This window comes from Pleurodeles waltl, chromosome 5 (assembly GCF_031143425.1).
Source record: "Pleurodeles waltl isolate 20211129_DDA chromosome 5, aPleWal1.hap1.20221129, whole genome shotgun sequence".
In the NCBI taxonomy this organism is placed as follows: Eukaryota; Metazoa; Chordata; class Amphibia; order Caudata; family Salamandridae; genus Pleurodeles; species Pleurodeles waltl.
This window is the reverse complement of record NC_090444.1, coordinates 865,185,468-865,201,916: the sequence shown is the minus strand read 5'-3', so window position 1 is coordinate 865,201,916 and position 16,449 is coordinate 865,185,468. Positions and strand designations below refer to the sequence as shown.

Genomic DNA, 16,449 nt, shown 5'->3' with positions numbered 1-16,449 from the left:
GGGGGGGTCACCCGCTGTTAGCCATTGTGGCTACCAGTGCGTCCATAAACCTTATGGCCGCTGAAGCATTTAGATCCCTGCAGCCAGCTCCACCCCTTCCGGAGGCACAATCTGAGTATTCACAAGCTGGGTACATTTAAAGCATCAATTACCCATAGATGTCAGACTGTAGACTCACACAATTCTGTTGCCGAAGGTGGTCATGGCATGCTGCTTGGTTGTCACACAGCAGAGCCCTTTGAATTAGTTACCTTTGCATTTGGTGTCCATCAAGAATGAGTATCCCAAATACTGGCAGAATTCCCATAAGTATTTGAAGGTATTGGGTGAGTTAAAGGAAAAGTGGTGAAGTTGCAGATCGACTAGTCAGTCCAACCAGTAACCCTAGAACACTTTTCACTTGAGATCTCAGGTGGAGAGGAGTAAGAGACGCTGAAAGCCGCCTGTATCATAGAGAAGGTGTCAGGCCCTACACCATGGGTCTCATCACTTGTAGTAACATGAAGGCCAAAACAACCAGGTGAAGTACGCGTATGCATAGATATGCAGCTCTTTAACATCACAATGAAAAGAGAGTGGCACCTGACCCCCATCGTCGATGATTTAATGGGGGAACTGAGCGGAGCCAGCTGGTTCTCAAAGGTAGGCCTAAGATCAGTCTACCACCAGCTCACCTTTGCTGAGGAGATGAGATACATTACAACATCCTCTACTCGTGGGCTTGCAGTGCTACCAGAGACTTAACTTTGGATTTCAAGCACTGCCATGGTGTTCCGGAACACCATGCAGGAACTGTTGTTAGGCTTGCCAGTGGTGGTCAATGTCAGTGATGACATTCTTGTATATGCCAAGTTGATGTTGGGGCACACCAGACTAAGAGGGGTCCCTCAAAGAATACAGGATCCTGGGCTCACCTTACACCGAAGAAAATGTGACTTCCTCAAACAGGGACTCAACTACTTTGGTTACACATTCTTGGCAGAGGGTGTGGTGCATGATCCCGAAAAAGTGAGAGACATCAAAGTGCATCCCCACCTTCCACAGTTTCTGAGGTTCTCAGTATTTCAGGAATGGTGAATTACTGTAGCTGACTCATCAAAGATTTGACTACACTAACCCAGCCACGCTGTGACCTGACCAGGTCCTCAGTCACCTGGGCGTGGGGTGAGGAACAAGAATGATCATCTTAGGCCACTTAATATGCCCTTTCATCAGACACCACCCTTATCTACTTTGATCCCAGAAGAAGAAGCAGCAGCCAATGAGACAGAGGAGTACATACGGTATGCCCCTGACCATTCACACCCTATACACATGCCAGTAGACACCATATGCCAAGCCAGGGCACAAGATGAGTATTAGCAGAGAGCGCTGGAAGCTGGCAGAACTGGTTGGTGACATCAATTCAAAGCACATTTGGCTCAGCGCAAGCATGATGCACAGCGCATTCTTGACAACCTGTACCACGTTTGCCATGAGTTGGCGACAGATCCAAATGGCTGTCTTTTGTGAGGACCAATCTCACCAGTCAAGCAGTGCAGCTAGCCTGTGCCGGCCATCAAGGTATGGTCAAAGCCAAGATTCTGCTTTGCACAAAGGTGTGGCTCCCGCTCATGGATGAACTGGTCAATGCCGTGGTTCCCTGGTGTCAAGGAACAGGAGGGCCTCCCCTGGTGATGACGGAAAGGGTGTCTCAGCAGCCCTGGGAGTGTGCAAGTCTCAATTTCGGGAGCCTTCCCGATGGGTAACAAACATTGGTTCTTATAGATGACTACTGGAAGTACTCTGAGGTGGAGATCCTTACTGCCAAAGGAGCACACAAACTGCTACCCAAGTTGGAAAAGATGATGGCCGCACAAGGCCTACTCAAAGAACTTAGGACAGACAATGGCCCACTGTTTCAAGGACAAGTAATGGCCACGTACCTGCGATCCTTGAATATCAAACACAAAAAAGCCACTCCTCATTGGCCACAAGCCAAAAGGGAAGTAGACTGTTTCATGAGAACCTTGAACAAAGGCATCAAAGTCGCACATGCCAATCAGCAGCAACTCGAGTGGGCCATGTGCACCTTTTTATGTGAGTATTGCCAGACTCTGCACTCTACCATGGGGCAAGCCCCAGGACACATCATCATGGGGCGAGTGATCCAAGACTCCATTCCCCACCATCTGGAGTGGACTCCCACTCCTCTTGGTGACCAGCAAGTATTGGAGAAACAATGTACCCTCCACCCCACATCAGAGAGCCCAAGTGACTGATCTGAGAGTCAGCAATATGGTACTTGTTAAGGACTGATTTTCTTTTTTTTTTTTTTTTTCTTTTTTGGGTGGGGGGGGGGAATGTTTCGGCTCCTGTTCAAACCTTACCTCTGGGTGATCACCCACATGTACAGTACTAAAGTGACAGCCCGGTGGGATGAAGAATAGATCATGAGAAATGTTCTCACTTCAAGTGATCCCATCCAGTACCTTTCCCTGGAAGGGGAGGGCCAGGGGGTGATGATAGCCAGGATGACCTGGTGAGCGCTGGTTCCACTAATGACATCCCGAGCTGGTGGTTAGGGGCAGTACCAAAACCGCTCTTGCTCCAACCTCAGCGAAGGAAAGTGAACCTGACCTGTTGGAGGTGAGGGAGAGCAGACGGGCAAGCACAGGCTATGGTCTGCAAAGAAATCCTGCCCCATTTATGCACCTGAAAGATCATGTAGTGTGGCCTCTGACTCCGGATTTGTATATGTGAATCATATGATTACAGTAAGGAGTATTATTGGCATGTTTTTGTAAAGTTTGTGAACAGCAGTAATGTTTCTGTGTAAATTGCACTGTACACGCCCAGGGGTTGTTATTGTGGGAATGTCAATTTGTTCTTTCCTTAAAATAAGGAATGGCAAAGGAGGCGATTCACCCTCATGGCTGCCACTGAAATGTACCTCTTTGATCCAAACTGATAACAGCCATCATCCAAATACAAAGTCATCCCCCTTAAAATGCCAATTCCTAATATATATTGTAGAAGGGGCACAATCAGCACAGTATATTCTCTTTTTTGGTGTTCTTCCTATTTTCATTTGAACAGTAATCTGCACGGCAGGAGTTTGTTTTACACCCAACCCTGTGGTAGTGTAGTGCTGACTGGTGTACTTTTTGGGATTTCATAAATTAAAGAGGCCTCCGATCCGGTGTCAACTAATGCTCGGGCTCTTTGAACATTTTTGTGTTTCTAGTGTATTACTAAATCAACATAGGGTCTGTCATCTTTACGAGCCCATCCCTGTACCGGAGCTTAGCCTGTTTCCTAATGATTTAAATCTATCAATTTTTGCCCAAGTCAGGTCTGGATATATGCTTTCATATGTGCAGGTAGATTCTCCTCCTTCCCTGGTTTTAGTTAACCACTTGCTGTCCAAATCAACCTCCTCTTTCCCTCTTGAAGAAACATTTCTTTCCTTTTGTTTTCCAACCTCCTGTGTCTGTGGCTGGCCCTGATTCACTCGTTTATTATCTTGCTTGTTTACTTTTCTACTGCCTTAGTTTCAGTCCAGCCCTTTTTTGCGGTACATCTCACACAAGCTTTTAGTTTCTATTCCATCAGTTTGCTCCTTGCAGACACCATCCTTCAGTAATGTCATAACCATGTCTCTCCTAGATACTCTGTTGTTATCTGTGCGACCCTCAGATCTCGAGGCTCTCTTTGGTTTACTCCAGCCTCCTAGCTCTTCTAGCTTGCAAACTGCCTCCAGCACCTCTTTTATTCTCTGCCTTAGGAGAGTCATTATTACTTGCTTGTAAGCTGGAGGGGCAAGACAAATTATTTTATTTTGTACTGAAATGATCAGTGGATCCTCTAACAAATTGTGAGCTTCATCTAATAGAATAGCAGTTTTCATACTTTCGTCTGCATAGCATCTCTCAACGTGTACCAAGGCTTATCATTTGGCGGCCAATGTTATTCAGTATGATATATTTTATTACATCCCACGATTGTAACAAATTGGTTGCACCTTGATTCCCATAACTTCTTAATTGTTCTTGTATTGGGGGGTCAGTGCTAAGAGTACAAAACTTCCTTGACTCCAAAATCTAATGTCACTCCTGAAGCAGCTGTGTCAAATTATTAATTATTATTAATACAAGTTATTAAATAAGGATGGCATTACAATTGGATACCATGCTTGAGATCTGGATAAAGGAGTGACCACCACCACTATCTCCTGCCATCTGTGAATCATTCCTGTCACCGTACCAATCATTGCAAGTAGTGGAAACGCTTAGAGATTAACCCCCCCTTTCCAATCCTGAAGAAAAGCATCTATACCTGCTCCTTCCTGGTCTGACCTTCAACTGAAGAAATTCTTCACCTGAGCATTCTGTCTGTTTGCAAAATGATCCACCAGAAAAGGACCCCATAACCAGTTTAATTACTTGAAAACACTCATCTCCAACATCCAGTTGATTGAATCGTGAAAATTGCTTGAAAACCAGTCCGTCACTGAATGCTTCAACCCTGGAATGTGCTTTGCTTGAACTTTCAGACCCCTTTTCATGCAATACTCCCAAAAAATGTTTGCCAAGTCAGACAGTCCCTTTGATCGAGGACCCACCAGCCTCTTTACATACCTCACGGCTGACACATTGTTCATCCTCAACATGACTGACAGTTTAATCTGCAAAACACTTTATTGCAAAAGATCCTGCTACTAACTCTAAGCAGTTAATATGTAAATTATTTTCCTAATCCCGAGCAACCACCAGTCCTTGATAATCCACAACTTGCACCCCATCCTTCCAAGCTTCCATCCGATTCCACAACCAAGTCCGGATTTTCACCAAAAATCGCATGCCCATTCCACAAGCATCATATTAACTCCTACCTTGTTTCCAGTGAAAGACAAACTGACTCTGAGTATCTCAATCCATCTCTTAAGTGTCTTGCTTTCAGCCTCTGTAAGACCCTGTAGTGCAAAGGACCTAGAAAAATATCCTGAATAGTAGATGACAAAAGACCCACAATTCGAGCTAACATCCTTAGTGAAACCATGTTCAACGTCAGCGTATTCCTTATCTCTTTCCTTGTTCTCTTCAACTTCTCCTTTGGTAACGTCAACAAACCTTCCTCAGTCTCTATTACAAAATCAAGAAACTGAGTTTGCTGTCTTGGGACCATCTCTGACTTTTTTCTGATCATTATAAATCACAAATCCTCAAACAGCTTTACTACCAACTCCGGCTCCAAAATCAGCTGTTCTCTGTCCTGATCCATAATCAAGATGTTGTCTAAATAGATTATCATTTGAATTCCCCTCCTGCTCAGAAAAGCAGCAACTGGACGAAGGACTTACGTGAAGCACTAAGGTTCTGACTAGAGACCAAAAGGAAGGCACACAAACTTCCACATCTTTGTCCTCCAAAGAAACCTCAGAAAGATCTGATCTCCTTCCCAAACTGGAACCGTTAGATAAGCATCCTTAAGATGCAATCGGGTCAACCAATCCCTTTCTGCAAAACATCCATTAACAAGTATATTCCCTCCATCTTGAAATAATGGTATACTACCCTATCTTTTAATCTCTTAAATTTAAAACTGGTCTCATTCCCTTGACCTTCTTTTCCAATAGATAAATATTCCAAAACAGTTTGTCTGGTCCTCTTCTAACACAGCCGTCCCTTTAGCAATCAACTACTGAATTTCCAAATCTGTCAACTTTCCCTGATCTGAGGGGAAAACTATCTCCGTGGCCAACCTCTTTAACTGTACTTTCCACAAACTATGTCTGAAACCCACATACCGTCTCTAAAACCCAAGGATCCCTTGTAATCTGAAGTCATTTCTGATGAAACTGGGCAAGTCTGCTGCCCAATTTTAAGGGGATAACGGAAGGGTCTAATCCTACCTTATGATCCTCACCTCATTCTTTCACCCGGTGTATTCCTTCCCTGAGCTCTGTCTTTGCGGGGAAAATCTGCCACTGCCATATGGATGTTGTCCTTGGAAACGTCTGTAACCACGAGCGAAGGAGCCTATGGTAATGCCCTGACCACGGCTGGGAAACCGATTCTTCCTTCTTCCAGCCAATCCAAAGACACCCTCCTGAAATATCTTTTTAATATCTTTCTGGGACTTTTGAGGTGAACAAAAAGCCCTAACATATCTTTATAAGATAAGTCTTTAGTAAAGGCATCTCTAAGTAGCAAACCATTTGCTGAAGGCCCTTCTTCCTTATTAGCCAGATTCACCAACTTAGGATCTATTTTCAGCAAAATGCTCTTCTGTATCTCTTTAGAGAGTGCAGTATTAGCGTTGCCCAACAGGCATACTAACTTCTGGATCCAATGGCGCAGTTCCTTCATATCTACTCTTTTTTAAAATGTAAATAAACATAAGCCTCTTCAGTCATAGCGACTATTTTGGTGATTGGACCTACTACATCCAAAGGCCTGTCTTGACAGGACCTAAGACCCTTGTCAAGGAACTTCATAGGGTCTCCGTCACCTATGAATGCAATAATCTTTGTATCTAGTCCAAGGGTTAATAACACTCTCTTAACTACAGAGGGTCTTAGGCACCCAGACCTCAGCGTGACTTGAACATCCTTAGGGATCTCCCTTCTCATCCAAAATTGAATATACTCAGCCACATGCTCCAATGGCATCCACTCTGGTGAAAGCAGATGATGAATGAGTCATGGGTCAAACATATATTGTCCCAAAAGATCAATAAATACCTCATTATCCTTGACCTTACTACGGTCAGAAGAAAATTTATCTTTGAGAGAATCCTTTTCCAAATCTTCCAAATCAGAATCCAACGTGCAACTTATCTCTACGTCCGCGCATCCTGAGGAATCGCCATATATGACTGTATTGTTTTTCGGTCCTTCGACCCGTACAAAACTCCTTTTCAGAACCTTTTCATTGCCCACCTTTTGTGCCCTCAGCACCATCATCTTTCTGTCAACATAGAGCTCATGTTCTGCCACTGCATATCTCATCTTTTTCACCAACCCTACATTGGCATTCAAATGCGTTCTCTTTTGGATTGCTTTACCCCCTGTTTTTACATTCATTTCTGCTTCATTAGCAGGCCAAAATCTTTCCTTCTCCACATAAGTGCTTTTTCCAGTCACCATCTCTAACTTCTTATCCATCCTGTTTGTTACCACACAGTAATTTTCTCTTTTGCATTATTGAGCCTCTCCTCAACACTAATTTCCTGTGAGCCTTTTCCCTGCTCAGTGTTATACTTACAAATCTTTTACAAGGAAATTAACTGTAAATAAAATGTTCCTCAATTATAGCCAAAATACCAACTCAAAACGCTTCAACAATAGAGTATTATGAAAAACTACCTGTTGTCAAAATATCAACACTATAATTCCACTTGTATTGTTCAGCTGCTCACGTCTGTAAATGCTCAATACTTCTATTTTCAGGTCTCCTTTGATCACTATACGTGTAACTGACAAAAAAAATCGTACGCGGTGAGCAAGCGCTCAGTTACCTTAAGGCAAACAATCAAAATGCTTCAAACCACTCGTATACAAGCAAGTTACCAGTCTAGTCTTTCCTTAAACATGGCTGCCGGAGCACCCCAGCACATCAGCGTGTGCAAGAGCAGTGAAAGAGACGGATGGAACAACAGTCTCCAACAAAGTAAGGCTCACGCACACAGCCTAACAAAATGCCCTTACATTACAAAATGAAAAACCTTGTTTTATCACCTATGTTATTGACCTCCCCTGCGTTCGACCATGCTGAGATAACACCCTAAGGTGCGATCAGAAAACTGCCCTTTTATAGGCCTAATGAACAGTCACTTCACCCTGATTTCATCAAACCTAAACATATTATAAAAACTTTCCTCATAGCAAAGGATGACAGGATACAAGAAACCTTAGTGTCTCTTAAGAAGGTGTCTGATGAGCGAGCTCTGGACATAGCATACAGCTCTGAAGGTGTGACCAAATTATACCAATGTGCGGCCCGACGTTTTAATGCAGGCTTCTCCACCAGGTCGACCTTGTCACATAATTGTAACTGCTGCTGGCCCTCTTCATGACATGGAGCGACAGGATCACATTAGGATCCTCAATCTAATACCCTCCTGTGCATTGTAATCATTGTGTGGGTGAGTTTCTGTTATTCTTTCCTTCAGACCTGAGACGCAGCTCCTCTTATTTAAAGTGTTGCATGATTTCTTGCCTCTTCAGAGTTGTCCCCTGCTTCATCTTTCTCCCAGTTGGTTCAACTGCTTGGTGCTGTTTCTCAGGCGCCATTAGCCTCCTTTGATTTCAACCATGTACTTGTGTATTTTCTTTGCCTGAGTCCGTTGAATGCTGCTAGATTTCACTCTGGTAAGGGGAAGTTGGATTTGGTGCAGCACTCAAAATATCTTAGCACGTTGCCATCTTGGCTGGGACTCTCTATTCAGTATTTTTGCTACGTGTATACTATTAATTAAAGCATTATTTTCCACTTTTCAAATGTGAAAGATGTGAAATCAGTGAGTTCGATTTTTGAAACAACTGTAGGAAAAAAAAGGTTAGTTCACTTTTTAAAGAATTATTAATTACTCACTTGTATATGATTAGTGATGAGCTCACAACTTCTTTTCTTTCGGTTTTTTTTGGTCACAAAGAGCTGTAATGTGACATGGCAAAAATTGTTGGTCTGCGTCACATTACTCTAAGCAACAACATGTTTCTAAATTAATTTTCACTATTAGCAAAGATTCTGTAGTACTATCCCTCACCTTTGCAAGCACTATGTGTGTAAATCACTAAGCTGAAAACATTAATTCTTTTGTAAGTGGGTCCTCTTGAAAGATTATTTAAATTGATGTTTAATTTGCAATAGTTATTTTTTTCATCTAAAATATCTAACAATATCAAACTGGTTTTACAGTATTTCCGTTTCTCAATACTGACGTTTGTTTGAGGAAAGAAGAGGAAATGGGTCCAATTTTCATTGACCACCTTGGAATTGAAATGAAAGAAAACAGCACAGACCCCAATGTAGGTAAGTTGCTTATTTGCCCCAGTCCCTACTTTTCTGGGGTTTGATGGTGAAAGACCTATTTAAAGCTGGCTACAACTGTTCTTTAATATTGACCTTGCTGGTATTGTCCAGCGACTCATCTGTCTCAGCAAATTACACCTGTACTGAATTGGTGCATTTTTCTTTTAGAATGCATGACCTCTTCCTAGATCAAACAACTTCATTAGGTGAAAATCCTCTTTAATTCATTCCTATGTCCAATTGGACCATATTGCAGAAATGGAATAGGGAGTGCAGCTTGTGGCAGTACTGCCTGCGCTAAGCGTGTTTTTACAGAAGGTACCATACATACACTGCCTTGTGTCATGTGAATGAGGGACTAATTTTTCGGTCTCTGCTGACTTTTATTTTAGATACTTCAGCAAGCAAGACCCCTTGAAGATTTCCCTTACTTGTTCTATCAGAGGGGTATCCCATCATCCTTCCAATCACTCCATTTAGGTGCTCATTGCTACCTTCTAGTTTATGGCCTTAGCAGCTCATAGGCATATCTGGCTAGAGTTGTGTAAATAAAATGTGTGCTACTGCCTTTGTAAAGGGTAAAGTTCCCCTTATGATTGGGTGCGTTCTGGGACTGCACTCACCCATGTTTGCCAATGATGCCTGTACCTTGAAAAATGGAGGGTCCTGATGCGTACCCTAACGTTTTGGCTAACCCCGTTAAGTTATCTCTATGTGCTGCAAACTCCCCCGCCAAGCAACACCCTTTTAAAATATGCACCTGCAAGGCACTATGTGCTCTTTATCTGGAGTCTTTAATGTACTCTATTTGTACCTTGTGCAGACCACTATAACCACCAGGGGTGTGTGTATTTTGCGAAATACAGGCTTGTATGATTTTATTGCCATTTATATGCTGTAAGTTATTATAATGTATACTTGTGTACATAAACACAGGGACAGCTCCTCCCACCATGAGCGTCAGCTGCAATGCTTTTCCACAAAAACGATCATAAACTTTGTTTATTCTTGTTTTTGTGGAAAAGGGGTGGGGCCTCGGAGGTGACAAGTGTGATGGGGAGTGCTCAGCACTCCCCCTCAGAGCGAATGTATGTTTGGCCGGCCAAACACACATTTACATAGGGCTCTCTCCAGCCCAGCAACTCAGTTGCTAGGCTAGAGAGAGCCTGCACAGGCTCCCAGTCTGTCTGGGAACGCCCCGGCAGGGTGCTCCCAGCCAATCCTGACGCTGCTCTGAGCAGCGCCAGGATTGGCGCAGGGAAGGCTGGGAGCCTGTGCCTGCAGGGTTGTCCCTGGGTAAGTGTTCTATTTTAAATTTAATTCCCCCTTTCCCTTCAGTGTCGCGCGAGCCACGACTGAATATAGAACTATAGTTGGGTAATGGTGAAATACGGGGATGTTTTTCATCGAGGGATTCTGAATGACGTCAAATTGATGAGAGCAAAGCTAGACTTGTCTATGATGTCAGTTAGAGCCTCGAGGTGAAAAACATCCTCGTAATTCACTTTTTAACCATCCACAAATGTATTTATGTTATGTATGGCCCTGCCTTCAATTACTGTGCAGGGGCACAGGATAATGGGCAAGCTATTCATAACATGCCACCTCCTTCCTGACTCAAATGTGAAAAATAAATATCTTACCAGCAATACTTAACCAAAACTCACTAACTTGTCTGCCTTCCTTCCCCTCCTGCAGCTGTGCTTTCTGCTTTCAGTCAAAGCAGACAAGCAGAACTGCAGTGCAGGCCTTCAGAGAACCTGGTCACCTGGCCTGGAATGCCTTTATATCACCACAACAGTTGATAACCAGTTTTGCTATCAGCTGCAATGGTGTCATAGAGTTATGACTTTCAGAAACTGAATATTAATGATAGAGGCTCTCATAACAATATTATACATTCATAATTTCTTTATTTCTAACAGGGCAAGAGTTTGTTTCATTTCACATAAAAGACGAGGAAGAGACCTATTGTATCGACTCTTTGGACCGTAGGAGAATTGAAAGCAGTGCCACAGGTGAATTACCAGTGCTCAGTTTCTTGCAGTCAGCAGAATGACATACTTACTTGACTTGTACACGTTTTGCTGTCTATGCGGTTATCTCTGTGCATCCTCGAGTGATAAGGGGTATGGGGCAACAGGGGAAGCAAATCCGCATCAGTTCTCCAATAGCATTATGATAGATGCAGCTCACACTGTTTTTTTGCTATGAATCTTTTTATAAATTTTATAGTGTTGAACAGACACTATGCCAATCACCCAATCATGATATTATATTAAAGGGACCCACATAAGGTTGTGCCCACCCACAACTTGTAAGTACACAGTGTTTTTGAGTTACGTATAAGTGTGTTTGGCACCAGCATTGACACAGCAAGTGCTTGCATTTCTGGTCGAGTATTTCTGAGTTCTTGCCCTTTTTTGGCAGAAAGGAAGTTGGGGTGTTTGAAATGCCGCTTCTAGTATAACCGTTGTAGGACCTCTTCAAGGCATGCAACTGCATCCCTAGTGCCTATTCAGCCACATAAATCCTAAAGGAGCCTAACAGTGAACAGAAGTGGAGGGGGCATACTGCCAGCAAATCACCAACACGTCTCCCATTGCATTCTGGTAGATGCTGTTCATAGCGTGTTTGACTTCCTCACAGATGGAAGAGTGTTTACCACTAGTGTTAGCACAAGCACTGCTTGTATTTCTGTACATGTGTTTCTGGATTATTGACTCCTTCTCAATTAGTCTGCCTTAATGAGAGCTTGACTGAGCAGGGTTTCTATTTTTTGTCATTAAGGAAGACAGTTTCAAAGCATCTAAAGCTGAACGTTTTTCAGTTGTTCCACAACTTGGTGTTTGTCTCCAGATTCCTTCTTGATGTTGAGGTGAAGGTGGTCTTGATGTACCTGTATGTGACAGCTGATATTGTAGTCTCCCAAGATAAGGTTGTAGCTGTTGAAGAAATTTGTCGAGAAACGGCTGATCAGATTTACACCACATGCAGATGCTTCTTACGAAAGGGACTATTTTCACTTGGTGAGTAACGTTTATAATGCAGGAAGTAAGTCAAGTTACATTGTCCCTCAAAACTACTTAGCCTTGACTAAGTGGTGGTTTGGCAGCTCATGGTAGACTGTACAGAAGGCTCTGAGATAAATCGCCTTAACATGGTCAAGCTGGGCATTTTGCCCCCTGTGGAAGTGGTACCGAATAGGTGCTATATCCTTGTAAGTATAGTGCAGTTACTAATTCTTGCGATCTACATCTGGATCTACTATTGTCCCATCCTCTTTGACTACACTTCTGGTGCAACAGTGCAGTGATGTGTAGTAAAATAAGCTTACTAGTGTGCCGTAATCTTCAGAAGTTTGTGACTCCATGTTCGATGGCATGTGTGACTGTAGATAAACATGCTCTGCATACTCCCATCATCTAGTGTTTGTTCAGAGTTGTGCAAGTTGTTTTTCTTTGAAGAAGTGTTCTGAGTCATGGTATTGAGTGAGTCGGTTTCTCTATGATATAGCGCATGGACATCTACTGCTTTTTTTAGATTGTTTTCTCTCCGCCATCTGGTTCTGACATGTGTCTTTGCTCTTTCTTTGGACTCACTCCAGTCCGACTTCTCCCTCTCATTTTACCCTATTTTCAGACTATATTGTTATCATTTGTCCTTCTTCCATCTTAGCGATTTCTTCGATTAGTCTCTTCTTGGCTCCGACATCCAGTTCGGGCCTATCTTTCATGCGGCACCAATGGATATGGTAACCTGATGGAATGGACCCCATTCTGCTTCTGCCATCACTGCTGCGTGAAATTCCTGCATATCCACCAGCATCTTGTGTGCAACCTCTGCCTCTCCCTGATCATCGAGAGGCCGACTGTGACCCCTGCAAATGCTTCTGATCAGAGAAGACCCTTCGGGACAAAAGAGTACATTGCTTGGGAATGACGCTCACGACTCCGTATGACACCCCAGACATCTTTGGTGAGGCGCTTGCACAAAAGAAGCCTGGGCAGGAGAAAAAGGCCCTCTCTATCCAAGACACTTCGTACTCTGGTGTCCAGTTGGACATCAAAAGCCACGAGACCACCTCAGCTCAACCCGTGAGTACTGTGGTCCCTCCGTTCCATCATAAAACTGTTAACAAGACTTTTCAGCCCCTTCTCTTGGTCACCGGTCCGCCTCTGCCCCCAGGCCATGGTCAGTGCTGAAAAGCTACTTTGACTGCTACGCCTTCTGGCTCATACAAAGCTATCTGCAAAGACCAAGGCTGCATCCTCCGCTTTCCTCTGTTTTCTCGGATTGAGAGATCGTCTCCGTTTTGATTCGAGTGTCGGCAGTCTCCACCTCGGTGCTGGCCAAATTGCACCCACCAAAATATTCTGTGCTGAAAACATCAGAGGCAAAATCGTTGTAGCAAAGAGATTTGGGCCACTCTTCTGCTACCCCTTCTCTAGTGGAGCCTATACTTGAAACCATGGACGCTTGTAAGCGCCACCTCCAAATACAGGAGGGTACAGGATGTATTATTGTTATGCCTTCCTCACCTGTACTTATTAAAAGGAAGCTTTCATTCCGGGAGGCTTTTGACTTTCCTCCACCAGCCAAAAAGGGGACGAAGGACAAGGCCACCAGTCCACAATGTAGGCCTTCACCACCTCCTCCTCCACCTCCTTCTTTACCTCTACCTCCTTCCCCTCCTCATTTTCCCACTTCTCCTACACCAGGAGATTACATTCCTCAGGGTTCTCCCATTTCCTGTTGGGGATTTAGGTGGGCCTCAAGACAATCCCAGACCCTCGGGATGGTTATGATTCTGACCCTATCCCCTCTAATGACCTTGACCTCTACTCTGCATGCCCCTCACTACCCAAAGACGCTACATCATACCAACAGGTAATACTTCGAGCAGCTGCATTTCACAACATGGAGCTTCATAAAGACCCCATCGAGCAAGGTTTCCTGTTTGGTACTCTTACTTACACCCATAGGGATATTTCATATCTTCCACTGCTTCCTGGCATGCTTCGCCATGCAGACGAGATCATTAAGGAGCCGGTCCTCTCTAGGATTACTGTTAAAAATGGGGTCTTTGGTTGGCAGTCATGTTACCCCCTGTCCAAGCAAGGACCCTCACTCTAGTCAGGGTAAAAGAGAATCACCCTCAGCTAACCCCCGCTCACCCCCTTGGTAGCTTGGCACGAGCAGGCAGGCTTAATGTCAGAGTGCTAAGTGTAAAGTATTTGTACCAACACACACACACACAGTAACTTAATGAAAACACTACAAAATGACACAACACAGGTTTAGAAAAATAGAAAATATTTATCTAAACAAAACAAGACCAAAACAACAAAAATCCACCAGGTTGTGTCAGAAATTTCCCTGCACGGCGATCTGTGTGTAAATTTCCAACCTTGGTCCACCAGCTTCACCTGTCAGGCCCCAGGAACTGGATAGAGCACCACTTGGCAGGGCAGGAGTCTCTCTAGAGGCTCCAGGTGCTGGCTGAGAGAAGTCTTTGCTGTCCCTGAGACTTCAACAACAGGAGGCAAGCTCGGTTTCGAGCCCTTGGAGAGTTCTTCACAAGCAGGAAGGCACACACAGTCCAGTCTTTGTCCTGTTGCACAGGGAGAAGCAGCAACTGCAGGATAGCTCCACAAAGCACAGTCACAGGCAGAGCAGCTCCTCTTCCTCAGCTGTTCAGCTGTTCTCCATGCAGAGGATCCTCTTGGTTTCCAGAATTGATCTAAAGTCTGTGGTTTTGGGTGCCCTTCATATACCCATTTTGCCTTTTAAAGTAGGCTTACTTCAAAGAAAAGGCTCTCTTGTTTGTGAAATCCTTCCTTGCCCAGGCCAGGCCCCAGACACACACCAGGGGGTTGGAGACTGCATTGTGTGAGGGCAGGCACAGCCCTTTCAGGTGTGAGTGACCACTCCTCCCCTCCCTCCTAGCACAGATGGCTCATCAGGATATGCAGGCTACTCCCAGCTTCCTTTGTGTAACTGTCTAGAGAGAGGTGCAAACAGCCCAACTGTCAAACTGACCCACACAGGGAATCCACAAATAGGCAGAGTCACAGAATGGTTTAAGCAACAAAATGCTTACTTTCTAAAAGTGGCATTTTCAAACACACAATCTCAAAATCAACTTTACTAAACAATGTATTTTTAAATTGTGAGATCAGAGACCCCAAACTCCACATGTCTGTCCGCTCCCAAAGGAAATCTACACTTTTATCATATTTAAAGGCAGCCCCCATGTTAACCTATGAGAGGGATAGGCCTTGCAACATTGAAATATGAATTTGGCAGTATTTCACTGTTAGGACATATAAAACACATTAGTTATATGTCCTACCTTAAACATACTCTGCACCCTGCCCAGGGGGCTACCCACAGCCTACCTTAGGGGTGTTTCACATGCAAGAAAAAGGAAGGTTTAGGCCTGGCAAGTGGGTTCACTTGCCAAGTCGAATTGGCAGTTTAAAACTGCACACACAGACACTGCAGTGGCAGGTCTGAGCCATGTTTACAGAGCTACTGTGTGGGTGGCACAACCAGTGCTGCAGGCCCACTAGTAGCATTTGATTTACAGTCCCTGGGCACCTCTAGTGCACTGTACTAGGGACTTACTAGTAAATCAAATATGCCAATCATGGATAAACCAATTACATACACATTCATTTTGTATAGGAGCACTTGCACTTTAGCACTGGTTAGCAGTGGTAAAGTACCCAGAGTAGCAAAAACAGAGTCCAGCACACATCAACAACCTGGGAAGCAGAGGCAAAATATTAAGGGAGACCACTCCAAGGATGCAAAGTCTAACAAGTATCTGACCAAGAGTGGACAAGAAATACAAATCAGCCCCTTCTGAGCATTAGGTCTCAGGTTACACTCAACTCCATTGTAGCCACCACAGCTCGGAAGCGAGCCAATAGCCAGGCCACTGGGGACTCTCCTCCCACTGAGCAGGAGATTAAGAAGATTGATGCAGCAGGTAAGAGTTGCACCACAGGCCGCAAATCAGTGGTGTATCGCCAGTTCACAAGCCTTGTTGGCCAGGTACGACTGGGCTCACTGGGATAGAATGGAGGAGCTTCTCCAGTTCTTACCAGATGAGCACTGTAAAAGAGGGCAGCAGATAGTTCCAGAGAGGCAGGTAATTTCTAATAATTCAATTTGCTGCGTCCTGGATGCTGCTGACAAAGCAGCGTGCGGCATCAATACCAGCTTCCTTCTTGAAAGACATGCTTAGCTGTGTTGCTCAGGTTTTAACCCAGAAGTCCAGCAGATGGTTCTAAAAATACCCTTCATCAAGGAGCTTCTTTTTGGACCTCAAGTGGGCACCAACCTTGAAAAGCTTAAAAAGGAACAAGATACAGAAAAGACTACAGGTGCCCTTCAGTCCCCTATGCAAAGAGGCACTTTTTGT

General features: G+C 44.1%; 1 protein-coding gene across 2 annotated transcripts in view; it reads left to right on the top strand.

Annotated features, from left to right (window-relative positions):
- LOC138296104 (zinc finger protein 75A-like) overlaps positions 1-16,449 on the top strand; it is a 333,312-nt gene that overhangs the window by 223,499 nt on the left and 93,364 nt on the right. For both annotated transcript variants that reach the window (XM_069234960.1, XM_069234959.1), the window contains 2 exons: positions 8,904-9,017; positions 10,943-11,035. In XM_069234960.1, coding sequence (XP_069091061.1) covers positions 8,904-9,017; positions 10,943-11,035 — 207 coding nt within the window. The remainder of the gene's footprint in view (positions 1-8,903; positions 9,018-10,942; positions 11,036-16,449) is intronic.